The 27,599-nt window shown below is 47.6% G+C and overlaps 1 protein-coding gene and 1 long non-coding RNA gene across 4 annotated transcripts; one reads left to right on the top strand and one right to left on the bottom strand.

Moving 5' to 3' along the window:
- Positions 1–1,988: 1,988 nt before the first annotated feature.
- Positions 1,989–24,491, bottom strand: nrn1la (neuritin 1-like a). 2 transcript variants are annotated; one of them, XM_057052460.1, is made up of 3 exons: positions 24,315–24,491; positions 8,225–8,369; positions 1,989–2,725 (listed from the first exon to the last, which is right to left on the bottom strand). In XM_057052460.1, exons 1-3 carry the CDS (start codon positions 24,370–24,372, stop codon positions 2,407–2,409), a joined length of 522 nt encoding a protein of 173 aa, XP_056908440.1. In that variant the 5' UTR covers positions 24,373–24,491; the 3' UTR covers positions 1,989–2,406. The 2 variants fall into 2 exon arrangements, with proteins under 2 accessions (XP_056908440.1, XP_056908441.1); XM_057052461.1 differs by lacking the exon at positions 24,315–24,491 and adding an exon at positions 21,406–21,819.
- Positions 23,981–27,599, top strand: LOC130536479 (uncharacterized). 2 transcript variants are annotated; one of them, XR_008953351.1, is made up of 3 exons: positions 23,981–24,491; positions 25,559–26,900; positions 27,006–27,599. It is a non-coding gene; the product is annotated as an uncharacterized LOC130536479 (long non-coding RNA). The 2 variants fall into 2 exon arrangements; XR_008953352.1 differs by having other exon boundaries at positions 23,982–24,491; positions 25,638–26,900; positions 27,006–27,598.

Consider the following 27,599-nt stretch of genomic DNA (forward strand, 5'->3'; position numbering starts at 1 on the left):
ATCTGTTCAAGAGATTTTCTTTGTCTATGTGATTCTTTCCTTCTATCGTCTCTCTCACATGTGTTTTCTATTTATTTCCCTTATATTTTGAGTGGCTAAAGTGTGTGTGTGTGTGTGTGTGTGTGTGTGTGTGTGTGTGTGGTGCCGTTTCAGAGCAGATCCATGATGGAGGACGTTATCTATCTATGTTATCTATGATGGAGCCGTTTGCTCTGGCTATGCTAGCAAGGCTGGAAGCTGCACGGCTCCGGTGGGGGGGGGGGGGGGGGGGGGGGGGGGGGGGGTCGTGACCCTTGTGTATCGGGTGCCGAACGTTAAAAATGTCTCTTATGACTGGTTTTCTTAAACTAAACCCCACCTCAAACAGAGCGCTGCCCTTCTCCGTTGTTCTGAACATTGACTTGAAACATTTATATATAATATTTACATTTACATTTAACATTTAGTGTTGCTGAGGCAGTTGAAGCCCCCCCCCCCCCCCCCCCCCCGAGCACCTTTCAGTACTCATCCAGAGGCCTCTGTAGGCAGAGAGGGATCTATGGGGGGGGCGCCCCAACACAAGCTGGGGAGCTCCACGCTAGCCCACACCAGCCCCCCCCTCAGGGTGGGGGTTCCAGAGCCAGACTGCGGGAGGAGGTGAGCCCATCTGTAACTGGTACTGCCCCCCCCCCCCCCACTAGGTCAGGCTACAGGAAGTTGGACCCACGTCACTCGTTTGGAGTGTGTTCAGAACCCCTGCGTCTTTCTCTGTTCCTTCCTGCCTCCACATGACCCCCCCCCCCCCCCCCTATGGATAATTCATTAGTGTTTGCTTGTTTGCCTGCTGTCCTGGGGACACTTCAGGGACCGCGTCCCCCCGATTCAGCGTGAGCCGTCGTCACACTGAAATTACCGGTGCATTTATCAGACTCCACTTTGGTGGCGCCGGGGGCCCTTCAGCCTTCGCAGCGTCTCTGAGACGCTTCTTCTGTGTCCTGTCCTCATTCCCGGGCCCTCAGCATCATTCCTGCTCCCGTTCCTGGTTCTCATCCGTTTGTCCTGAAGGTCTGAAGCTACTCAAGAAGACAGCTCCTGGTTTCAGAACTGGCCTGGATGCACGCGCGTCCCATCTGTTGCTAATTTAGCAGCTGGGCCAGAGTACAAACGACACCAGCATGTTGCTCTTGTCTCGCTGAAGATCTTCCCCGGGCCTAATGAGGTCCGGTTAATGTGCTTTTATTCTGAAATGGCCTAAAATGCTGCACATGGGCCAGAATAAGTGGCCAATCGCTCCGATCTGACGGAGGCTCGACTGGAAAGATGGAGCTCGATTGATTAGACAATTAGTGAAAAGGTCAGAGCTCAGCTGGGCTAATAAAGCTACTGGATTCCTGCGGTGAACCCGCATATAAACGCGCGCGCGCGCACGTGCACGTGCCCGCTAATGCGCATCGGACCTCTGTTCTATTTGTTTCTGTCTGTTAAAGATTTAGATTTTTCAAAGTGACTCACAAATGCAAAAAAGTGAAACCTTCCGTTTTGTTTCATGAATGAAGTTTCCCTTTTCTAGTCTTAAAGAACTCATCAGGACAACTACAGGGGACATGTCCAGTCACGATGGGACACTTGGACACTGGTGACCTACAGCACTTGGAGCTGCCCCCCCCCCCAAGCTGGAGGAGTGGCTCCAGCAGATCTTATGGAGCGTCTCTAAATGCCTCATTATTACTCATTATTACGGTTCTATTAATGCTCATAGCAGGAAGAGGGTCAGGTGAGGGGGCCATCCGTGCCCCCCCCATGGGTATCAGACCTGGAGGTAGATTAATGGTGCTCTTTCCGCTCCAGGCCAGAAGAAACAGTGATACTTATAACAACCTCACATCAACAACTATAAAAGTCCAATAAAATACCTTTAGGCCCTTGTTGCATTAAAACCTAACACCGTTCTGGGGAAAAAGGAAGTTTTTGCATTAAAAGATTGAAATAATTTGGGGTCATTCGAAAAAGACAGTGTGATTAAAGAAAAGGCAACTTTATTAGTACCAATTAGCAACAATATTGATCTCCCAACGAACAGATCGCAGCTGTCTCAGCCTTATTGGCTGATTGAATCTGAGCAACTGGCTGCGTAAACATCAATTTCCTCATGTTCTGCTTGGATTTTGGTATCAAATTCAAGTATTTTCCTCAACCACAGAAATGAGATGAATCAAGGCATCATGATTGTATCGCTAGCTACAGAAACGAGGGATCATAAATTACTGTGTCGTCCAACAGAATTGTGCAAATGGCAAAAATGCATGAAAATGCATGAAGAGTTGTTGAAACATACTTTACAAAGACTGGCTCTCTGAACGTGCCACCTAGACGTATCCAAGCCCAAAGAAAACCAACCTCTGGGAAGGGAAACACACCATTTCACACCTAGTCACGCTCATCCTCCACATTCACAATCATCCACACCAGTAGGAGAAGAGGAAATTTGATCAGGAGAAACTGGAGCCCGTCCAGAGGTGGAGCGTGGCCCCTTAAGGACTCCTGGTTGATCCGGTTCTGACTGGGCGTGACGCCTGCTGATGGGGACCCTGCTGGCAGCTCCTGGCGGTTGGAGCACATGTCGTAGAGGTTTCCGGAGAACTGCATCTTCCTGGATTCCTGGCGGAGAGACTCCCAGACCACCGCGGCCTCCTGTGGACAGCCGGCCATGGCCACGTTGGCACAGCTGTGGAACTGATCCCACGACCTTGGACAAAGAGACACATGGATGATGGAGCACAACCGAGTCAGGCTAAAGCGAGGAGACACACGAGGAAATGATCCGCTACAAAAGCTGCTGGATCAACCCACTTTCATCTGGTCCGATGCTCCGATGCCAGAAACAAGGGGTTGGGGGACATCGGGGGGGGGGTGTTATCAGCATCGTCCCGGGGCTAAGAGTGTGTTGGTGATTGTTATTATTGTCTGTTTGCTACGACAACTAACGTCTGTGTAGATTCTCAATCATCCAGGTCATTGTATCCAAGGTAGTTTTCTATGTCCAGTTGACATAGAAAACTACCTTGGATACAACAATTAACCCCACCAACAATAGTGGTCCAGAAGCTCCCCCCCCCACCACCACCACCACCACCACCACCACAGTGACCTTGAAGCATGCTGCACAATGGGTGTTGAAGATGTCCGTGAATACTGGAGACACCTTCTTCTGGATTGATGGGTGTCCAGCAAACCCACTAATTTGCACTGTTGTCGTCATGCAGCCGTCATGCAGTCGTCATGCGGTCGGCATACGGCCGTCATGCAGTTGTCGTGCAGTCGTCGTGCAGTCGTCATGCAGTCGTCGTGCAGTCGTCGTGCAGTCATCATACGGTTGTCATGCAGTCGTCGTGCAGTCGTCCTGCGGTCGTCGTGCGGTCGTCATGCGGTCGTCATACGGCCGTCATGCAGTCATCGTGCAGTCGACATGCAGTCGTCATGCAGTTGTCATGCAGTCGTCCTGCGGTCGTCATGCAGTCATCATGCAGTCGGCGTGCAGTCGTCCTGCAGTCGTCATGCGGTCGTCATACGGCCGTCATGCAGTTGTCGTGCAGTTGTCGTGCAGTCGTCGTGCAGTCATCGTGCAGTCGTCGTGCAGTCATCATACGGTTGTCATGCAGTCGTCCTGCAGTCGTCCTGCAGTCGTCATGCGGTCGTCATGCGGTCGTCATACGGCCGTCATGCAGTCGTCGTGCGGTCGTCGTGCGGTCGTCATACGGTCGTCGTGCAGTCGTCGTGCAGTCGTCGTGCAGTCGTCGTGCGGTCGTCATGCAGTCGTCGTGCGGTCGTCGTGCGGTCGTCGTGCGGTCGTCGTGCGGTCGTCGTGCAGTCGTCATGCAGTCGTCATGCGGTCGTCGTGCAGTCGTCGTGCAGTCGTCGTGCGGTCGTCATGCAGGCTGCACATGTAGAGTGCACTGACCTGAAATAATTATATATATGAAATAGACAGAAAACACACAACTGTATGCATTATGTTGCTCAGAAAACTACCGCATTTTGTGTGTGTGTGGTGTGTGTGTGTGTGAGTGAGTGAGTGTGTGTGTGTGTGTGTGTGTGTGTGTCAGAAAGCAGCAGCATTTACAGTAATAGCTCCTCCTGAGAATAGGCCAGTGTTGCTGCTATCGTGCTTCTGCTGACACCCCGAGCCTCCAGACCTTCAGCTCTCGGGTGCTTTTCATTGCTCTTTGACAGCAAAGTTCAACTAAAGAGTAGAAAAGCAGGAACTCCTGCAGCAGCAGCAAAAGCTCCAAATTAGCACTTAAACAACTCAAGTGTCAGGGGAAGATTCCCAGCTTCCTTTGCTTCCTGTATTCCCTCCTTGTCTACTTGTGTCGGAGAACAACAGACATTTATTGCTCCGTGTGCCACTTAACATGCAGAAGACTTATTTCTGAGACTGTCGGGGGTGATGCTGAGAGATAGGCAACCAGGCAACTATCTAAAAATATCTTAGAAGATAATGGAATTTTAAATTGTTGCAGTCCCTGGTGGATGGAACAAGCTTCCAATAACATCCAGCCACATTTTCCGAAGGTCGAACGCATTGTTCACATTGTCCATCCGTGTGTGTGTGTGTTGTGTGTGTGTGTGTGTGTCAGAAAGCAGCAGCATTTACAGTAATAGCTCCTCCTGAGAATAGGCCAGTGTTGCTGCTATCGTGCTTCTGCTGACACCCCGAGCCTCCAGACCTTCAGCTCTCGGGTGCTTTTCATTGCTCTTTGACAGCAAAGTTCAACTAAAGAGTAGAAAAGCAGGAACTCCTGCAGCAGCAGCAAAAGCTCCAAATTAGCACTTAAACAACTCAAGTGTCAGGGGAAGATTCCCAGCTTCCCTTTGCTTCCTGTATTCCCTCCTTGTCTACTTGTGTCGGAGAACAACAGACATTTATTGCTCCGTGTGCCACTTAACATGCAGAAGACTTATTTCTGAGACTGTCGGGGGTGATGCTGAGAGATAGGCAACCAGGCAACTATCTAAAAATATCTTAGAAGATAATGGAATTTTAAATTGTTGCAGTCCCTGGTGGATGGAACAAGCTTCCAATAACATCCAGCCACATTTTCCGAAGGTCGAACGCATTGTTCACATTGTCCATCCGTGTGTGTGTGTGTGTGTGTGTAATCTTTGGCACCGTGGGACCAATTGGCATGACACACTGCACGTACCCTCCCTGGAGGTCAAGGAAGAACCGGTCCCTCTGTCACAGCGCCACCAGGAGGCCTTTTTTCCAAAACACAATTCTTGATATTACTCGTACAAATTTTGACCAAACCTCACGCCAAACCAGTCCGGATAATCTCTACGGTCATGTGACCGAGACCTGTCTGTTTGATGTTTCATACTCCACCCTTGGAGGTCCACAACCTTCTAACTGCATGCAAGAAAGGCCGCCAAACAGTTTTTAAATCGGCCCCATGTTGGCGCTGAAACGGGGGCCATTCCTGTTTGGCCGATAACGTTCTGGTTGGACCACGGCGCAGCGCCCTCTAGAGGCCACGCCCAGTTCTTGGCGACCACGTATCTGTCCAGGAACCACAGCTCCAATCTGCTCGATTGTGATTGGCTCCCAGCTGTGGTGGGAGGGGTCTCAACATTAGGCCAAGGAAGAGCCTACACACAGTTTTCAAACTGGCCCATATAAGGGCCCGCATCATGTTTTGGTCCCCATTTTGCCTGATAACTCCCAACACATGCAAAAGGCAATGCGCTGACCTGGATGCCTTGGTTTACGTTAGACGCCCCCCCCCACATCTGCTCCAGCTGTTTCCTCTGGTTCTTACTTTAAAACACACTTTTTGCTAGCAAAATGCCAAACACACACACACATTTTCCACCAATCAGGAGAGCTGGGAAGTTTGAGTGCTTCCAGGGGTGCTCGTCCCACCCCGACATCCTCTCTAGCTCAATCTTGGGGGGGGGGGGGGTCGATGCGGCCATTCCGTCATCTCGCCTGGCACACCCCTGGATTCTGACACACGTCAACTCGTGATAATTCCACAGTCGTGCGTGAAAAGACCCATGAGAGTGTGCAGCAACAGGGTGTAATTGTTGATCTGTACTGTTTCAATGCGATCTATAATTACCTTATTGCTTTGTACATTTTTATTGCCGAGCCCAGGATCGACTGTGGAGCTGAAGCAAATCAAATGATCTCTTTGTGGCCTTTTATCGTTGCTTTTCTCGGCCCCTATTGTGGCGCCACGTTGGGTTTCTGCGTGCAGCTCATCGGGAGTACGGGAAATAAAAAGCAGCGCTGCACTCCTGGGAGGGTTCTGACAATGGAACAGCCTTGGCCTAAATGCAAATCCCAGCCTGTTATTCAGGCTGCAGAGTCCCGTGCATGTGTGCGCGCACGCTTGTGGCTCTTCAGCTGGGAGCACGGCGCTGCCTCCCTCCTCATTAAGTGGCTTGAAAATAAACGCTTTAACATCCATTTCTGAATAGAGCAAATGAGATGAAAAAGAAAGGGAGGGGAAAAGAGAGGAGGGGGGGGCAGGAGTATGTAGATGGGATGGAAAATGTAAAGAAGCAGAAATGAGGAGTAAATTGGGGGAAAGCGGGAACACTGAGCTGTGTTTGACGACACTCACAGGCAGGGTTGGAGGATTAGTGCTTTAATTGGTACCTCAAGGAATAACCGAAATAGAGTGGTACCATGGTAGTTTGCAGGGCCATGCTGAGGCACGCACACACACACACACGCGCGCGCACACACACACACACACACACACACACACACACACACACACCTGTACAGTTGTTATTTTCTCCTCCACCACTCCCAAAGTCTCCAATTCATCTTAATCATCTTAATTAAATCCAAATGAAGTTACAAAATGGAGCAGATGGTCATTTGTACTGCCAACAACAAGTCTACATTTGAAATCTGCTTGGTCGTCCAAATTCACCATATTGCCCGTCGGCATTGATGGTCCAATTCCCGCCACGTTTGTGGATAAACCATTGGATGCGTGTAGCTCTGGTTAGCCTTCTGTCACACAGCAACAGATAAAAATAACTTTGAAGGTCAACCTCCTTTCAAGGAAGGAGGGTTATGCCATTACAGAGAAACAGTTTCTCTTATTGTCTCTTATGTATGAGTTCTCTGAAAATATCCACGCTTGTACAATGAAAACAGGAAGGTTGCTCTCTTGGTCTTTTACCTTGAGAGATAGAGCACAAAGAGGTCCATCGCCCTTGGACTGATGGCCCCGGAGAGCTCGGCCACATTCAGAGCCTTCTACAAAACAAACTCAAATTTTATTCCCAGTTAAGCTGGGAAAGGAATCAGAAAGTTCCAGCAACAGCACTGGAGGTGGTGAAGGTCCAGCAGTTGAATCAAGGGCGATGTGGAGGGGCCACCAGCAGCATCAGAGGTCAGCGGGGAAGCCACAGGTGAAGATGAATGAATGGATGAATGGATGAATGAATGAATGAATGAATGAATGAATGAATGAATGAATGAATGAATGAATGAATGACCAACTTTTATTGACGTAAATGGAGACCAGTCTGAGTTAAACTGGGTTTTCTTTATCTGGTATTCTACAATCACCGTTCTAAAGAAAAAGGGGTGTGTGTGTGTGTGTGTTGTGTGTGTGTGTGTGTGTGCGTGCGCAAGTTGACAGTGTGGCCACCCTGGAATAATTGGTTTAAGGGAAGAAAATTTTCTGGGGGAAAATGCTGATGTGTGTGTACTGTTTTGTTCTCAGGCACTCACTCACACACACACACACACACACACACGCACGCACATACGCACACACACTCCTCCCACATTATAACGAAGTACTTTTGCTTTATTCCAGGAATTTTGGATCACTTTTATCAGACAATTAAGACTGTTCTTGTTTTCTTGTATCGGCCATCCGATAAAGATTCAAACACTTTATATGAAGCAGCTGCTAAAAGAGTTTAGATTTTGCTTTAAAGGAATCTTTTGAGAGACAGAGTACACCTACACTTCACCCCCCTCCCACAATGAAAAGGTTTGTAAGGTCATTCCACTCCTTTTCAACTTATTTTGAACCAGAGAAGTAATTTGAAAGAGGTGCTACTTTATGATTAAAACATGTGAGATGATTCTGGATAAGCCAGACAGGCGTCGCAGAGGTTCAGACACGCAGCTCGGACACCTTCAGATAGCCGAGCAACCTTGTGGAAGTAGAAAATATGTCTCATAATGTGCTTGCAAGCACACACTGACCTACAGATGGAGTGTATCTCGTTTGTGTCCTCGTCCCTGCGGGCATTGTCTGTCAGACTGTCTCCCAGAGCCATGAGACACTGAGCAAAACCTTTGTAGATGGAGTGACACCTTCGGGCTGCAGCTACAGAGTCTCGGCCCAGCACTAGAAAACACACAAAAACAGGCAGAAGCATGTTAGCATGTATGCTAATATCAGTGCATTAGCTTTCACGCAGTATCAGTGTTCCCTCTGCTGAGGTGTGAATCCAGAAAATCAGGCTTCCGCATACAAGGAATCGATCGAAACATCAGCTCTGTCCATTATACACACAGAGGTTAAGATTCTGATGTACTGGAGCTCTGGATGCAGTCAAAAATGGTGATTTATGTGTGCTTTTAATCGCTTTACACCTGTCATTTTGATATAGTTTATATCTATTTTCCCTTTGTCATTTCGGTTGCTATTTATGCTGTAGTTGGGAATGTTCGGTTGGATCCGGCAGGAGTAGCTGATGTGTAATTAGCTGAAGGGGAGCCTAATTAAATCAATCAATCGATAATGTGCTGCTGCAACATTATGACTCTATCATATATGTGTAAGGCAAAAGGTGGAGTCATTCAACACACGTGGTTGTCTAATGTTGCGTTTGCGTCGCTCTTGTGCTGTCGTATCGAACGAATCCCGTGGAGCCCATGGTGAAAGCTTCACGTCCCACTAATTGATTGATCAAATAACCAGATCAATAGCCAGAGGTGCCAACAGGCAAGACAGGCAAATACTCAAGGTGGGGGGGGGGGCAAAAAGGGGACCCCCGAGGGATGACGACCTTGGAATCACTCAGGATCAGTGACAATGTGCACTAATTACATGCAGCAGTAATTACTGTGCACATGGAATTATTACTGTTGCCCCTCCAGCCTTTTAGGTGTTAGTATTTGTATATAACATCATTTTGAAGTACAATTTTGAGTTATCGTAAACCATAAATATAATGAACTTTACATGTTCTGGTAGCCTGCAGAGAATCCCTGTTTCTGGGTGGGAACCACCCCACATTTTTCAGCAATTTGTCTTTATTTTCCTATTCTTTCCTACACTTCTGCACATCAGCGGGGTCGGGCGTGGACGACACAGAGAAATGCAGCATAAATTCCATGGAAAAATGTTTGAGGCTCGATAAAATCCGGAGCAGCTGGACACATCTGTAGGTCTCAAAGAGAGCACAAGTTTGGGCAAAGGGGGACGTCGGGTCATCGTAGACATCAAGATCGCAATCGCATGAAATAATAATGAATGAGCGAACGTGGACGTGGTGGAAGAGCCTGCAGTGCACGTGTAGCCTCTACATCCCTCCGAAGATGCCGCTGCCACCTCTCATAAATCACTGAAGGTAATAAAAACTGAAGGTAGAACATGAAATGAGAATTCCACAAGGTTGAATAGGACACGAAGTGGGAAGAGAGAGTCTAGTTCAAGCTTTAGTTTAGGATTTACGTATCTATCTATGTCAGCAGGAGGCACCTGCTTCAAACTCTTTTGTGGAAAGTCCCCGAGGCCGAGGGCCTGAGGTAGGAGACAGGACCCAGGCCCTGAAGGGCACTAGAGAGTCTGACACCTGGTTTCTCTTTTAAATTCTCTCCTTATCCTGGTTCCTCCTGGTGATCCCAGTTATCTAAAGCTTGATCCCAGCGACTCCCTGAGCCTCAATGGGTTGGACCTTCCACAGTTAAATGTGTCTCCTCTGGCTGAAGTGCTGCGATGTGAAAGCGGCTCTGCCTGCACGTCCTAGTCGGTCGCCCTCTGCTCCAGCCAAGGGAACATCAGCTTCATCCTGACCTTCCGTTGGAGGAAGAGGACAGCATTTACGAAGTGTCATTGTCCTCCCTGAAACATGGTGAAGACTCAAGACAAGTCCTTGAATCATGACTTGCACCGTACCGACGGGTAACAACAGTTAAATTAGGACCATGACCATGGATGATCGTCTCGTCATTGTCAGGGGTTGATGGAGACTTGATGGAAACATCCCTCTCTACCACCGATCCCTCCTGGGCTCTGCCCAGATTCAAACAACTGCACTTTGTGGTTAGTTTGGAAGAAGCATCAGGAAACTTGATGAAACGACACCTCCGTTCCCAAAGGGCAGACTTGGGGAACTTTTCTACACACCTGCTTCAGAACTCTCAAAGTGAGCAGAACTTGTTTCGGCTCTACATTTTTTAAGTGTTTTCATCTAATCTAATGGATTACGTCCATCCACGAGCATTCGTCTGTCTGGCCTCTAAATAGCAGATCCTGGCTGCCATCTTCCCCCATCAAGTCCTCCCTGCTCCTGCTAGTGTCCCAAGATCGTAAAAACTGCTTTGGTTTGACCAATCAGAACTTTTACAGACATTTGCAACTTGGGCATTAAGTGGAAAGAGCAAAGTAGTAACCAACCTATTTGGATAGACTGAAGATCTTTCAACTTGGTTACATGTCAGAGCCATGGAAACATATCAAATATACACAAGCTGTTAGAGGAGTTAAAAGGGATGACACAGTACATCAATAAAAGATAAATGGAAGAAAGAGTGTACGACACAGCTGGAGATGTGGGAACAAGTAATTTCACAACACCGGAAAGTAGGTCATCCCTTTTTTGGAGAGAATTTGAGTAGAAAAATATAGTTGGGTTTTTAAGTGTTCCAGCTCAAAGGATTTCTCAAAGAGGACGCCCATCTTGTTGGAGATCCTGTGGCAATAATAAGGCAACTGATTTGCCCAGCCATTTCAAAATAACGAAAAGAAAGTACAGAGCCGAAGGACAAAATCATGAAAAGCGTTTTAGGTGGAGTTGAGAGCAGCCACAACGAAAGGGTCTGAGAATAAATCAGTGTGTGAAGATCCTACTACACCTGACGTCTGTGTAGATTCTCACCCTACCATGACCCTGCCAACGACTCATAGGTGACCACCAACATCATTAGCATGCTAATGGTCCACAAGGGCTATATTTTCAAGCTCAGTCCCTAGCAAGTTAGGAACAGAAGAAGCCTTCTGGATAGAAAGCAAAACGTCTTCAAAAGAGAAGAAAAACAGTCCTGTTGACACAAAACTACCTTGGATTACTACACCTATTGTTTTTGCGTAATTGTTGCGTAAGACATTGTCAAATCGAGGCATTCCCATTCTTTGCTCATTATTATGGTTTTCCATTGGATGTTCACTGAACCTGATGATGAAAGAGTCGTCTTTTGCCGATTCCTCTCTATTTTCAGCTCGTCTAGTGCACAGACAGGCAGAAACAATATTGATTACGATGATTGAATAGCAAGCCACTTGCTCTTTTCTTCCACTTTTTAGCATAACCTCAATACAAGATATCTGACTAGGTAGATTGAAGAGATGTCCAATCCAGTTAGAGATATCTACAATGTTACTTTGACCAGTTGTGATTCCAACTCAAGACATCAAACTGATGTGGATATCTTGAAACCCTATTTCAGATATCTTGAATGAAGGGTGTTTGGAGATATCTTGAAAGCACCAATCTCACCAATCTCTCATACAAGGGAGAATAAGCAAGATTTCAGGCAGTGACACGCTACAACCTCACAGGTAAGACGTTGGCAGAATTGGGAAGTCATCACTAACCAACCAGTTCTGCAGGCGTTCAGCTTAGAGCATTTGGAGGGTCTTCTCAAGGATAAATCCTTGGACATGCAACAATCCAGGCCATGTCTGGAAGTCCTGCACACGTCTTTCCAAACATTAATGTCTCCTACAAAGCTGACGTGTTGCTGACTGGTTTAGAAGAGTTCCAATTCCCCAACACTCAAATCCACACTGTCTAATGACTGTGGTCATGCTGCTCTTACCCCAGGAGCAATGAAATACTTTGAGTCGCTCATGAACTACAGCTAATCAGCTAACCACAGCTAACCACAGCTAATCCTACCACCCCAACCATTCAATTCAATTTGCTGATGAAACAATGGTTCAGAAATAGAGATGGGTTAGCATATTTAGGGATGATTGAGGAACATAATGACTTGGTGCCATTCGCACAACCTCTCTCATAAGGTTCAAATCCACAGGAGTGATTAAAGGGAAGACCGACCGATCCCCCTCCACTGATCACTGGTGGTCGTTGTAGAAATTCTTGGAACTACACTTTAGGGAGCATCTAGCCTCCAGAGACAACGCCACAGTCACAGTCCAGAAAGCTCAACAGCCCCGCTACTTCCTCCAAAGCATCAAGATGCAGACCAGCCATGACTGACCTCTATCATGGGTCCATTGAGAGCCTCCTCACTCGATGGATCGCGTCCTCTTTCAGGAACCGCAGAGCAAAGGAAGGAGGCTGAGCACAACTATCACAACAGCAGTGCAGGACTTTGGTGTCCTGCTGCCATCCCTGCAGGAGACTTTCCGTCATAAACCCAGAGGACACTGCGTCATTAACGGACCCCCTCTCACCCCCCCTCTCCTTTCTGGTGCAGTCATGAAGGAGGAATTATTATCTAGCCCAATATTAACATATTTAACATTCGGTTATGCTGTTTATTATCCGCTGCTCTTCATCGCACTGCGGCACTATTTTATAACTCCTATATTTTTTAGCTTGAACTGTCCATTTCTATATGTTTAACTTTAAAGATGCAAAACAATGTCTCGTTTTTTATGTATTTTCAGTCAAGGGTTTTCAAGTCATTACAGTCAGATTTCAATCAAGGTGAAAACAGGTTAGCGTGGGGCCCGAGTGACGTGCATCCTTGTTCCTAATAGTTCAGAGGTCAGCTCACAGGGGGGGTGAAGCTACTTTGTGGATGTGAAAAGCTGTGGTTGTCCTTGTTGTTCCTGGTGTCTTTAATTAAAGAGACACAACAGGGAGACACAATGTGGTACATGAAGGAGCGAGGCTCCTTTAAATCCCAACGTGACATTAGTGGTAGAGAGAGAGGCTGCTGCACATGAACAACAACAGTAACAATACAGTTCAATTTGTGGTGCTCTTCTGCTGCTCAAGGAAACTTTACATGGTCAAATAGTGATAAAACAACAAAAGATTAAAAGTACAACCAATACTATAAATTCTGTTTTGTTGTGTTAAGTTTGTGGTGAAGCAGGACATGACTTCATTTTAACCTGCTGGTAAAGTGGTGGTGTGTGTGTGTGTGGGTGGGTGGGGGGGGGGGGGGTAGGCTTGCTAGATAGGTAGAACTGGGTCATCTGTGAAGCTGTGAAAAATGGATGTTAAATTTGTGGAAAATATTGTCAAGAGGAAGAAGAGAAGTAGTGAAGAGAAGCGGCCCCAAGAGAGAGCCCTGGGGTACCCCGTAGGTCACGAGGGAGTGAGTGCACCCTGAAAAAAAGGAGTGAGAAGGGAGATAACGATGGAGGACTATCTGCATGTAGAATAACTGTAGTTTGGAAGAGCTGAATGATGACTGCTGTTCATATTAGGAGCCAGAGGAAGCTAAACAGGACTTGCCATGAGACGCCCACCTGCTTCTGCTGCCCCAATACATCATAATTAAAAGTAATTAACAGTAGTTGGCAGAAGAGATACCTGCAAGTAGGCACGGTAATATTTCAAAGTTTTAGATTTACAGCCTGTGAAGAGCTCTGATGTGTGTTGAGGCTTGATATAAATTTGGTCGATTTTGTCAACGACTCTTGATAAACAAGAGAGGCGCTGATAGTCATTCGAGTGGGCGGCAGAAACCGTGAAGGGAGGACAAAAAGACAGGAAGTATGAGGCAAAGGTTGGCCTCCTGCCGGCAGGTGACTGCTGCTAAATAATTATTCATTGCTTCACCACATCACTGCTGGAGTTTAAGCCCATTCAACTTCTCTGGTTGTTTCTCCTCATTCTCCTCTGTCTAATGACACCCAAGGATATTCTATCGTGCCATCAGGACAAACACAAAGTGCTGACTCAGTTTGTCTCTGCACCACAAGCTGGACCTGTGGGCAGTGAGACAAAGTCACAAACCTTTGACATAAAAAGGGTGTAAAGACAGCACAGATGCCATAGACTCAGTTTACCAGACTGGTGCTAGAATAAATGTCACCATGGTTGCCACAGCTAACGTCGATGCTCCATGTTAGCACTGTCTTTGCATTGCATTGATTACAAAACCAGCGCTGAAAAATCTTTTTTTTAATAAAAAAAAATCACTTTATACTTTACTGTCATCGTCATGACAACATGGGATGTTTCCTTCCCCCAGATGGCTCCTAAAGTCCACCATAATCTCCAGTAGGAGGGGTGAATCTTTAGACCTACGTCTATATTTGATGGTAAATGATACACTCCCAAACTCTCAAAATGAAGGCAAATGTTAAATCTATATAAGGTGGGAACACTGCTTCCCGTGTCCCACAGGCCGCAATCACAAGGAAAATTATGTCTACTAACAAAAGAAAATTTCAATTTACAATGGAAGTGGAGAGTGTTGGACCGAGGACACGAAAGAAAATGGCTGAAATGAAAAAATATGGTGAAAATATGACAACAGAGAACAATTTAACTTAGTGGCGGTGGATTAGCAGCATTTTCCAAGGCTCCCTTGGCCATTTTCCTTTATTATTTCTCTGGATTTTTCCCAGCCGAGCCACCGATTGATAAAATGGCGTCTGGGCTAATGATGTTTATTGAGTTGGCTTCCGGGTCCAGATAAACATCAAAAATACTGTGAATACTGTGTTAGCAAGCATGCTATCTGGGCTCAGAGCAGGTCTGCTAGCAAACATTATGAGGTTTTTAGACTCAGAATCTGAGGGTAGGCAGCTGCAGTCTTTAGAAGCACAGGTAACATCCATGGCTACTGAAGTGAAGTGAAGGCCAACTGACTTACACAGACGGATATTTTGCCTTTTTCCCTGTGCATGTATCTCAACCAGTTCTATGTGCTCTTTGGAGCACCAGTTATTGCTGTGATGTTGACTTATATTGGTAATACCCAGGCTGGTTTACTGCCTGGCTTCCCAACCGTGCACATTAGAGGGAAACTGTTTACTTTATTATTTCTTTTCTTTCTTTTTCACATGCAAAGCTCCTTTTCACCATATAATACGGCTTACCTTGCTGTCCTCATGTTATTATTGTGTAAGCTGTTGAGCATACTTAGGTCTTTTAGGCTGAAAATTGATATTCTGTCTTGTTTTTTTTTCTGTTTCTGCATCCTTATTTATTATGGGTATTATTATTTTTCTGCTTTTCTTTTATCCTCAGACACTCAGCTGTGTCACATTTATGAGGTGATACGATCTTTGGCATTAAAAGAGATTTTGTCTTTATTGCGAGAGCAGCGCTGCTGCCATCCTCATTGGTAGTAATGCTCCATGTCAGGTCGAGAATGTTCTACCTGATCCTGCTGGTCGATTTGTTGCTGGAGGCTGTGCAATACTCAAGTTCTTTTATCAAGCATTTATGCCCCAAATGGGGACGACGAGCAATTCATTTCTAGGTTTCCACTTCGATTTTCAACGTAGAGGCATTTTACATTATTAATGGGGGACCTTCATTTTGTGCAAACTCCTGCTCTGGACTTCTCCTCCACATCCCACATTACTAATTCTGCTAAGTCACTAAATTCATTTGAAAAAGAGCTGCGCCTCTCTGATCCACGGAGGCGCACATTTTCCAATAAAAAATTCCCTTTTCTCACATGTCCACCACTCATATTCCCAAACGGACCTTTCTCTCTTAGATACCAGACATTCTGGTGCGTTCTTATCACCGTACGATAATTTGAGATCATGTAGACGTCGACTCTTTCAGCTCAACTACACAGATCTTTTTTTAAATGAAGGAAACACCAGATGTTTCGAGCGGAACCTTGCCAAATACCCCCCCGACCCCTCCTCTATAAAGTACAGCTTCAGCCTGAGGTTGACCTTTAACCACAACTAGAGCACAGGGGGCAAAGCCCAACAAGCCAGGGCGCAAACACCATCTTTTCGATTGTCTTTCTTTTACTTTTTGGTTTGTTTCTTTTGTCCTTTTTTCTTCATGTGTGATATTTTGTGTTTGCATTTTTGTTCAAATAACTCAAGTGTGAAAAACAAATAACTAATAGAATACAAAAAAGCCTAAAACCAAAACAGCGAACAATGAGAGTAAGAAACTTGCGGAAGTGCTGGAGCTTTTCTCTGATGTCCACCTGCTAATGTTATTTTCCTTTAATTGCCAAGTTTGCCCTTATTTATTCTCCCATTCAAAATACCCCGTGCTTTATGAATTCCCAGTTAGTGAGAGGAAAAAGCTGCCCAGTAATGCATTCTGGTGGTTTTAAGTGTGATGGTGCGTAGCCAATTACACCGGCTGCAATTGCTGTGCTAACACAAAACAGTGAGACAGATGATTAATGTGGCCTAAACTCTGAAGCAGCTAACACCACAGCGATCAAAGCTGGCACACACACAGACAGGTGGATCATTCATTATCAGCCATTTTCCTGTGATGAATGTCACACGTAGTTGCTCTGGCAGGTTATTAACAATGAGATTTGGGCCAAAAGATTCTCTCTTTGAACAGATTTTCGGAGACTTTGAGTTCAGACACAAGGGGACACTTTGATCTCACAACCAGCGCCAATAAACAATAAACAAGGAAATACAGAAAAAAGCACAACGGAAATGTTGTGGAGGAGCTAAAAGTGAATAAAGAAAGTGAAGTCATTTGAGTCCCGTATAAAATGTAGCACTTTAATTCTATAGGCCCCAAGGTGGTGAGACAACGGCGAACATTCTATGTGCTGTGGTAGAGAGCCCGGGAGGAGGGGAGGCGAGCCGCTGAAGGCTCTTGACTCTGAGTTGGGCAGATTGGAGGGTGAGTTGGGCGGAAGGAGAGGACTTGAGATGATGGGTTATTATTCTGGAGCAGCTCAAGGAAATAGGGACGCGATAGGTTGTTGCTGTTTTTAAAGGTGTAGCTGCTTGGAATCTGTTTCTGATTGCTACTTTGTGACCCTATGGAGCACATGACAAACAATGAAAAGGTCTAATTATGGGGAAATGTCTCAAGTTTCAAAATATGTTGAGTTGTTTCAGTTAATACTGATAAGAACTTGGAACACCAAGGCAGAATATATCCCTCCAGATGCTCTTTGTCGAGTACGAACGACTCCACCCTCTGAGGACTGGAACCTGCTCTGAGCAGGAGCCCATCTGAGAAACTGAGAAAGACATGAAGCTGGGGGGGATAATGAAGAAGGGATCACAGGAAGCTGTGAAGAAAGGATTAGGAAAAGTTGGGAGGAACGAGTAAGAAAAGTTGGCAAAAATAAGATCGAGGAATGGTGGTGCCTAGAGGAAAAGCCAAAATGTGGACTGAATAACCAACACTCAGAATAGGAAAAGAAAGGCCCTCAAAAGTGGGCCAAGTAAGTTTAGTTGGTCCCAGCTGGTCCCAGCTGGTCCCAGCGCTTCAGTTGAGTCCTCAACGCCACGCTTGGCTCGTTTCATATCAAATAAGAATTCCTGACAAAATGAAGCTGTTTTGAATCTTTTGCTTCTTCCTCAACTCTGAGATGTGCCGCAGCCGTCAGGGCAGCCACCTGCTGCACGATGGTTTTCGCACACCTGACCCACGATTTTCCACGTAAGAGCTCCACCTAAGGGACCCACCTTAATGCCAATCACATCATCTGCTACTACCGTTACACCACCACTACAGTAAACATACGTCACATGATTCCCTCAAATCGCTGTCCAGAGAACCCTACGGTTCTACCCTACAGTAGGGTCCAGAGAACCCTACGGTTCTACCCTACGACAACCCTACCCTGTTGCCTTCAGTAGGAACCAGTCCAGCAATATACCACTCCGGGTCAACAACTCAACAGTAGAGATTTTTGGGGTGCTAATCCCAAACACTCTCTTTTTGCACATACCCCCCCCCCCCCCCCATTCTCACCACATTCTACAGAGGCCCCATTGGGAGCATACCGAACAGCTGCATCTCCGTCTGGTCAGAGTCTAGCAGGGTGTGGACAGGACGATCATCGTGTGTAGAAAAACCGTCGGTACTTCTCCCTCTCCCATCCAAAACAACAAAAAGAAACACTGAGCCCTCAACATCAGCAGAGACTCCTATGACCTCCACCACAGACTGTTGGGGCTACTGGCCTCTAAAAAGATGTTCCACAGCCTCTGGAGAAGAACAACCGGGTTCAACAGCAGCTTCTTATAATACCCAGAAGACTGAACTCTGTATAAAAATGCTGGTTCCGCTACCAAACAAGAGTCACGCACGCGAATATTTCGTTAGCCTTGTTTACGGACACATTCACTGCGACTTTGTTTCCACAAGTTTCTGCAATGACGCAAGATTCATGTCTGAAATTGTCATCTTTGAATATGCTTATGTCATCAGGGAAGAAATTCTCCATTAATGGAAGAATCTGGTCATTCAGCATCTTCAGGTAGTCGGACCTCATTCTTTGGGCCCATAATGTTGCTGAACCTGGACCCATCAGACCACCTGACCTTCTTCCATGGCTCCAGAACCTTTATGCAACAGACTGAAGCCTTTTTCCCCCTGATCAGCCTCTCTAATTAATGGTTTTTTAAGGCTCCACGGCTGTTCAGTCTCTTCAGTCCCTTCACATTGTGCAGTTGAATGTTGCAACATTCACTTTTAAACACAGTTCTGAGTTCTACTGGTACAATTTGATTGCATCAAACCTTGAAGTGATCACCGAACACCCTCATTCAGGATTTTTGCTGGACCATTTCTTCCTATAGACGACGGTTCCCCACCTGTCCTCCCAGTTTTAATAATACACACTGACAGTGCTTTATTCGGTTAAAGGCGGGTCCAGCAAAGCGCACTATGGGAATACAATAAAAGATTAATGGAGAAAAAATGTGTACTTGTGATATGCGAAGCAAAAAATCTGCATTAAGGAGACAGATCTGGAGGGGAGGAGGTGAGGGGACTCTCAGCAGAGCGTGGAGCTCTGCAACACACAACAACAACAGAAAGAGCCAGAAAACTCGGCCTTTTAACCCGGTGAGCTCATCACGGTCACCCGGGTCAGTCAATAGAAAGGGGCAGAGCACACCGAGAGGAATAGAAAGGGGCAGAGCACACCGAGAGGAATAGAAAGGGGCAGAGCACACCGAGAGGAATAGAAAGGGGCAGAGCACACCGAGAGGAATAGAAAGGGGCAGAGCACACCGAGAGGAATAGAAAGGGGCAGAGCACACCGAGAGGAAATCTGTGAAATCTAGATGAAATCAGCTGATTATGAGAAGACAGACGGACCTGCCGGTGAACGTGCTGCTCTCATATCACGATCAAGCTTTGACACTCATGTGCAGTTATTTTTCCCAATAAGACAGTAATTATGTTGAAAAATAGGAGTGTGTAACACTGTGTGTGTGTGTGTGTGTGTGTGTGTGTGTTGTGTGTGTGTGTGTGTGTGTGTGTGTGTGTGTGTGTGTGTGTTCCTTCAGTTCCTTCGCTCTACTCCTGTAAAATGGAATGCACTGAACTCGGCCATTGATTGGGTGGCGAAACACATGCATACGCAGAGGAAGCATGCCCCCCCCCCCCTTCCACACACACACACACATATGCACACACACACACGCACACAAATCTGGGAGGAAGACAAAATAGGTGGTGTATTACTGCAGACAGAGCTACTGACCCTCTTGTTGAGTTAATGAGTTTTATTGACCAGAGCCCAAAGTTGCTGCTGTAACTTATCACATTTAGCAATTAACACACACACACACACACACACACACACACACACACCGAGGGGGGTGGGGGGCAGCAGTTTCATTGTAAATCAGCAGACACAGGATCAGTCTTCTGCAGAGGTTGAGCCAGATTCCTGTTTTTGCTTGGAACTAACAACAACCCAAGTGAGGCGCTTTGGTGCTGCTCTGCTGCTGCTCTGCTGCTTCTACTCTGCTGCTGCTGATCTGCTGCTGATTCTGCTGCTCTGCTGCTGCTGCTGCTGCTCTGCTGCTGCTGCTCTGCTGCTGCTGCTGCTCTGCTGCTTCTACTCTGCTGCTTCTACTCTGCTGCTGCTGATCTGCTGCTGCTGCTCTGCTGCTTCTTTTTTGCAACATTCACACCTTCTGCTCTGTTACTTCACAGGTTCATCTGGTTGTGTTTCAAGCATTGATCTCACACAGTTATAATGCATCGACTGGCCGATAGATTATGAATACCAACAGGACAATAATCGGTGATCTTTCAGGGTGAAATTCCAAATCTGGAATCTAGTTCTGAGAGGATTCGAACACAACTGGCTCATTTCATTCATGATTCCTGAGTCAATAGCTGGAATCCTGTGTTATTCAAAGATTGCAGCTCCAAAGATACGTAAAGCCCCACAAAAGGGGAGCATCCTGACCTGGAGATGATTTAATAACAGGTAAAGCTGATGCAGACAGGAGAGAGAGGAGAAGCAGAGGAGCAGCACAGTGCTGAGGGAAGCACAAACCAGAGGAGAAACAGCAGCTCCAGGAGGAACTAGAAGAGGATCTATATTAAACTAGCAACTCTGACAGGACTCTTCCACCAACACGGCTCTTCCCATAAAGAACAATTAAAACCACCCCATCCCTGAAGCATGTGCACGGGCGTGTTGAGCCTCTTCCAGGGCTGAGTGCAGTGCAGAGACGGGGGTCAGCTGGAGGAGGAGCCTCCTCCCATCCACGAACAGATGCTGCTAGCAGCTCAAACTGGCCTCACGAATATCCCAGCACATTGGGGAGTCTCTATGACTGACTGACTGGCTCCCTGACAGAGGTCAAGCAGAGGTCGTGTGTAAAAGCCAACCGCTCGGCCGTCTGACCTGAACCCGATGATCCGTTTCAGCCCTCACAGCAACAAAGGTCCGTCTCTCACAGCCCCGTCGACACATCCGGCCCCACACGTGCTGATTTTACACTAACAACGCGGATTTATGGACACTTATGTCCAAACGTGTGTGATCACTGTTGTGTGTTCAGGTGTGAGGAGCCGACACCTTTACGACCACGTTAGGAGAGCATCCACCTTCGTTTATTTCAGCCTCTAAAGCACAGGTGTCAAACTAATGGGCCCGTAACGGATGTTTTCAATAACGAATCCAAACCAGGAACAGATCCCGGATCACTGACGACAGGGGGCTAAACACGACGATCCTCTATGGATCGCTATTCTGCCTTAACTTGTGTTTTAATGATATTTTTCTTTATTTACCTGAAGTTTGGTGGTTGATCGAGGGTTTCCTTTCCATTCTAAAGCTTCCCTCTGTGTTTCTGCTGCTACTGGAGAGCTGCGTTTGCTTGCTGAGCTGATCAGATTCTGCACCAAACCTTCGTTTTGCCAACCAAATCTGTTCAAACAATCCTTCTCGATTTTAAAATATGCTAATCCTTTCAAACTCGGCGGTGGGGCTGGTTAAAGCTACAAATCCTGAGGAAGAAAATCCTCATTAGCGACTGTTGCTACTTTACATCTGCAGTTTAAGTGCTGTAAAACTCTCATTTGGACGGTCGTAAAGCGGAAGCTGCTAACACGCTCAGGCACAACAGCCCTCGATGGAGCGGGCGGGGAACAAAGAGCCCGAATGAATCCGTAACGAGCACATGGCTCCTGTGAGTGAGCGAACGCAGGAGATGACAGACAGGCGGCGGCGGCGGCATCCCCGGGACTGTTGTGATGTTCTGAGAGGATTCTCCAGAGGCTTCCCCGTGCTGATGGGACTCATTCATCATTTATTTTTATCATTTTATCTCATCTTTATCCCCACGGGATCACGCCCCCCCCCGAGAGGCCCATCGCATCACCGGCGTGGTGGTTTCCTCTCACGGAGAGCGGGAGTTGAATGGGAACTTAAGCGTGTTTATCTTCTGGTAGTTCGTGGAGCTGACTGAGTGGGCGGAGCTTCGCTCAACGCAGCATCGACACGTGAAGCTTTTTGCCGTAGCGCCGCCGTGTCGGTGGTGACGTGTGTGTGTGTGTGTGGTGTGTGTGTGTGTGTGTGTGTGTGTGTGTGTGTGTGTTGTGTGTGTGTGTGTGCGGCGGGTGCAGAGGTGCAGAACCCCAGATCCCATCATCCCAGACGGGATTAGCTTCCTAACTTCTAACTCCATATTGTTGTGTGAGCTGTTCTGTGGACAGAGAGAACAGGAGGAACGATGTCCTGCAGGGTTCCCTGTGGACGCCTCACGAAGGGGGTGAGATGGGTGGACTGGACGATGGACGAGGCTGCTGGGATTGAGCGGCATGGACCTCGGATGTCCCACTGCTGCCCTGTGAGACGCGTTGTCCCACAGGGCAGCAGAAATCTCCTCCGTCTGTCCTCAGACCTGCAGGCCTGGTGGAACATGTGACCGCGGCATTGGAGAGACTTCAGACCACAACTGAGTCCTCAGCAAGCTGCTTTCCAGCCTCATGAAGGTGTGGATGGTGCTGCTGCAGAATCCAGCCCCCCCCCCCACCCAGAGGGCAGCAGCAGCCCCCCCCCCCACCTATAGCTCCACCATCTATAGAGGAAGCTATGAGCATCGTGTCCTCCTGTGCAGTCTTCTGTCTGCACTACTGCCATAGAGGGATAGGTGGCGCTGTGGGGCCAAATAACACCAAACTGATGCAGCCTCTTTAGGCGGCTCACCTTTGTCTGTTGTCCCCTCAGTTAGGCAAAACATGTGGACACGTGGACAGAACTACACATGGAGAGATGGACAGGTGGACCACATGGACAGATGAATACATGGACAGAGGACAACATGGACAGATGAGCATGTGGACAGGTGAACACATGGACAGAGGACAACATGGACAGATGAGCATAGGGACAGATGAACCCATGGACAGATGAGCACGTGGACAGGTGAACACATGGACAGAGGACCACATGGACAGATTAGCACGTGGACAGAGGACCACATGGACAGAGGGCCACATGGACAGAGGACAACATGGACAGATGAGCACATGGACAGATGAACCCATGGACAGATGAGCACATGGACAAGTGGACACATGGACAGATGAGCACATGGACAGATGAGTACATGGACAGAGGACCACATGGACAGATGAGGACATGGACAAGTGGACACATGGACAGATGAGCACATGGACAGATGAGGACATGGACAGAGGGCCACATGGACAGATGAGGACATGGACAGAGGACCACATGGACAGAGGGCCACATGGACAGATGAGCACATGGACAGAGGACCACATGGACAGATGAGGACATGGACAGAGGACCACATGGACAGATGAGCACATGGACAGATGAGCAGATGGAGACACATGAACATGACTGTCCATGTCAGATCAGGCGCATCAGAGCTCTTGGGATCCACATCGAGACTCTGAACCTTTTGTCTCCCCAGTTGTCCTCTGAACGATCCTCCGCGCGTCTTGTCTCGAGTCTCGCGATACTCTCAGAAATATCGTCATTTTCTCTCAAACTTGAGCAAAGTTCAGATTCATAAATCTGCTGTTGGGGGGTTAGGCTTAACTCATCTCATTAAAAAAACCACTTAATTTTAGAACGCGCAGCCTTTTCTCTGCCCGTGCGCGTCCTGCGTGCGCGTCACCGTCACCCCTGACAACAAAGTGAGCAGCTGAAAGCTTTTAACTATGGCGGAAACACTCGAGGACAAGAAGCTTCTGAATGATGAAAGTCAGCAGAAACCGGCACAACTAACTTCAACTAAAACGGTCTTTGCACCCCCAATATGATGCGCAACAATCTGACATCGAGCGGGGGGGGGGTGTCTGGGGGTGGGGGGGGGTATCTGGGGGGGGGCGAGCTTCAGCCACCGCTGCGCGCTCCCTTCAGCCTGATGCGCGCCCGTTTCCCCCTGCTGGGGGGGTTCAGCCGCACAGCAACTTGAGTCGCTCGCTTGTAACCAACTTTGGGACCAGTCCGTCCCATCGGACCCCCCCGCGCGCGCGCGCGCGCTGCTGCAGAAACAACCTTCAAGTTGTTGTAGCTCCGAGTGATGGGGAGCAGCTCGGATCCGGTTACTGTTGCTCCCCTCAGACACTTCAGCCAGGACTTGATCCATCACTGTCGCGCGGGCGGGACTCGACACTGCGACTAAAACACTGCGGGAAAGCAGGTGCGATGTTCGGGTACTCACGGAGCAGCAGAGCAACAGGCAGCAGGAAGCGCCACACCGAGGGCACAGCTGGAGACATCCCGGGCCCACGATCTTCATTTACCGACGCCAAATTTGAACTCCGCGCCGACGAATCTGCAGCGGTTCCGACCGAGGACGAGTGCGCGCACTGGCACGCAGGTCTGGATCTGCGCCCCGGTGAGCCAACATCCAGCCCTGATGAGGGAGGGTTTGTTCTGTGCGGGGGGGGAGGGGGGGGGGAAGGGGGGGGGGGGGGGAGGAGGGAGGAAGAGGAGGAGGAGAGAAGACCTGATCAGGTGAATGTGTTCTGGGGTGAAGAGCAGAGCTTTAAGGTCTGAACCAGACAAGCTGCTGCGTCCAGCTGCAGGGGGACAGTGAGTCCTGCGTCACTGTCCTGCATCACTGTCCTGCAACACTGTCCTGCGTCACTGTCCTGCATCACTGTCCTGCATCACTGTCCTGCATCACTCTGTCCTGCATCACTGTCCTGCATCACTGTCCTGCAACTGTCCTGCATCACTCTGTCCTGCATCACTGTCCTGCATCACTGTCCTGCATCATCACTCTGTCCTGCATCACTCTGTCCTGCATCACTGTCCTGCATCACTGTCCTGCATCACTCTGTCCTGCATCACTCTGTCCTGCATCACTGTCCTGCATCACTGTCCTGCATCACTCTGTCCTGCATCACTCTGTCCTGCATCACTCTGTCCTGCATCACTGTCCTGCATCACTCTGTCCTGCATCACTGTCCTGCATCACTGTCCTGCATCACTCTGTCCTGCATCACTGTCCTGCATCACTGTCCTGCATCACTGTCCTGCATCACTCTGTCCTGCATCACTGTCCTGCATCACTGTCCTGCATCACTGTCCTGCATCACTCTGTCCTGCATCACTGTCCTGCATCACTCTGTCCTGCATCACTGTCCTGCATCACTCTGTCCTGCATCACTCTGTCCTGCATCACTCTGTCCTGCATCACTGTCCTGCATCACTCTGTCCTGCATCACTGTCCTGCATCACTGTCCTGCATCACTGTCCTTCAACACTGTCCAAACCAAGCTGGAATCAAAGCAGAAGCATGTTTCAGGTGGATTTTATTTCTTTGCACACCCTTAAGGACCCTTAAGGTCTCGTTAAAACCACCTTTGATAAGTCAAATTTGAAAAGAAAAGTCTGTTTTTTATGCACAATGTTAAAATCCGCCCTGAATGTGTCTGCTGACCCTTTTAACACGTCCAGCTGCGGCTGCTGTCTCCAACCCTCCTGGGAACAAGCAACACCTGAGAGCTCCTCTCCTCTTTCCATCTTTTGCTGAAAGGTTCACAGCAACGCCTCAACTCCAGCTCCTCGCCGCTGCCTCACCACCGACCTGCCGCTCTGCTGTCACAGCTCTCCCAAACTCGAGGAGGAATCTTCGTGACAGACTCCGATTCCTTAGACAAATACGATTTACTTAGACGGCCAGCCGTGCCGTCGGGGTATTTATAGACTTTAAACACATTTGACAGAATTGACATGAGATACCACCAGAGAACCTGGTCCATTTGCGTCCACCAGGGATCCATGTTGGGTCCTGTAAGTGTCACATGACATATATGAATCTGACACACTGGAATCTCGATTTGCTGATGACACCAAGCTCCTGGGTACAGGTGAGAACTTCAAACATCTCCAGCAATATCAAGCGTGGGTCGATGGGCCGGTATTTTATCTGTCCCGTTGCTTCTTCGAACTACAGCCAAGTTAATCAATCAAAACTTATCCAATCTCTTTTTGAGCTGTGGGGGCTTTTATCAGGAGATGTAACCATTGAAACTACTGAGCACTGTAAAATAAGCCGTCACACAAATGTGCCTGTAGGAGCCGTTAATCAGCTCTGTGGACGTTTGTCTGGGCGCCTGTTGTAATCACACCACCAGGTGGCGCTGCAGCCAGTGAAAGCAAGTGTATAATTGGAGGATAAGGGGCTTTGCTGATGGGGGGGGTCTTTAATGTGAAGTTCACTGATGTTGAGTTATCAGGACTAAATGGGAGCCCCACCCAGAGAGACGCATCGTCTCATGTGAATATCTGAATATCTGAATATCAGCTCAGGATCGACGCTACAGCCGCGTTTTATTCATGTGCTCTGAATAATTTAATGGAATCATGTGTTATTCAAGAATTGCAGCTCAGAACGTATACAAGTGTGTATGTTTCCGTCCCCAAGAGAAGTAAAACGTCCCACAAAAGGGGAGCATCCTGACCTGGAGATGATTTAATAACAGGTGAAGCTGATGCAGACAGGAGAGAGAGGAGAAGCAGAGGAGCAGCACAGTGCTGAGGGAAGCACAAACCAGAGGAGAAACAGCAGCTCCAGGAGGAACTAGAAGAGGATCTATATTAAACTAGCAACTCTGACAGGACTCTTCCACCAACACGGCTCTTCCCATAAAGAACAATTAAAACCACCCCATCCCTGAAGCATGTGCACGGGCGTGTTGAGCCTCTTCCAGGGCTGAATGCAGTGCAGAGACGGGGGTCAGCTGGAGGAGGAGCCTCCTCCCATCCACGAACAGATGAATCATTTTCCACCTTTACTGTGAGTGAGAATGTCAACAGAATCGTTTAAAAAAGAATAAAGAGGTCTAATAAATGAGAAGTGCAGTGCTGCAGTGGAGTAAAGTTGTGTGGTTTTGCTTCACAGGAGCTTCCCAGCCAAAACTAGAGGTCACTCAAAGGTCAAGCAGAGGTCGTCTGACCTGAACCCGATGCTCAGTTCAAACCAGGATATCCACTTTTGTCCACTTTGATGCTGTTTGATTCACAGTGATGTCATTTTTACCATATATGGTAATAAAGATATATGGTAAAAATATTCTTTTACATAAACCAGCCACCAATAATCAGCACAGATAAAATCCACTTTATATTAAACAAATTCAAAATAAATCACATTTTGTGTTTTTGGCTGATGATATGATGAAACATCCTGAATTTAAGGCTTAAAAAACAAAATATTAACTTACTAAAGTCTGGTGGTTTAACGGCATTTACCAAAAGAAATTCGGAACAAAAATAACAATTTATACCATGAAATGTTCGTGCTTTAGGTGTGACCAGCGCTTGATTCTAGAGGGGAACAAAAGCTGCGACTGATCTTCCACAAATATCAGGGCCCCATTAATCCGTGTTAGCAACATCTGTGCTGCCGTGGCGACGTCGTCCGTCACTGCTGCGCTCAGGTGCGTGAAGCCGACGCAGGACTACAAACATTTATCTGAGGATCTAAAAGTTTCAT

The sequence above is a fragment of the Takifugu flavidus genome, chromosome 13, assembly GCF_003711565.1.
Source record: "Takifugu flavidus isolate HTHZ2018 chromosome 13, ASM371156v2, whole genome shotgun sequence".
Classification (NCBI taxonomy): Eukaryota; Metazoa; Chordata; class Actinopteri; order Tetraodontiformes; family Tetraodontidae; genus Takifugu; species Takifugu flavidus.

Bases quoted from the DNA above. Each gene is read 5' to 3' on its own strand.
- nrn1la (XM_057052460.1), bottom strand. From the start codon at position 24,372: ATGTCTCCAGCTGTGCCCTCGGTGTGGCGCTTCCTGCTGCCTGTTGCT. The intron at 8,370-24,314 runs GTGAGTACCCGA...TGTGTTTTCTAG, and splicing joins GCCTGTTGCTCTGCTGCTCC to TGCTGGGCCGAGACTCTGTA. The intron at 2,726-8,224 runs GTCAGTGTGTGC...TCTTTGTCCAAG, and splicing joins GAGATACACTCCATCTGTAG to GTCGTGGGATCAGTTCCACA.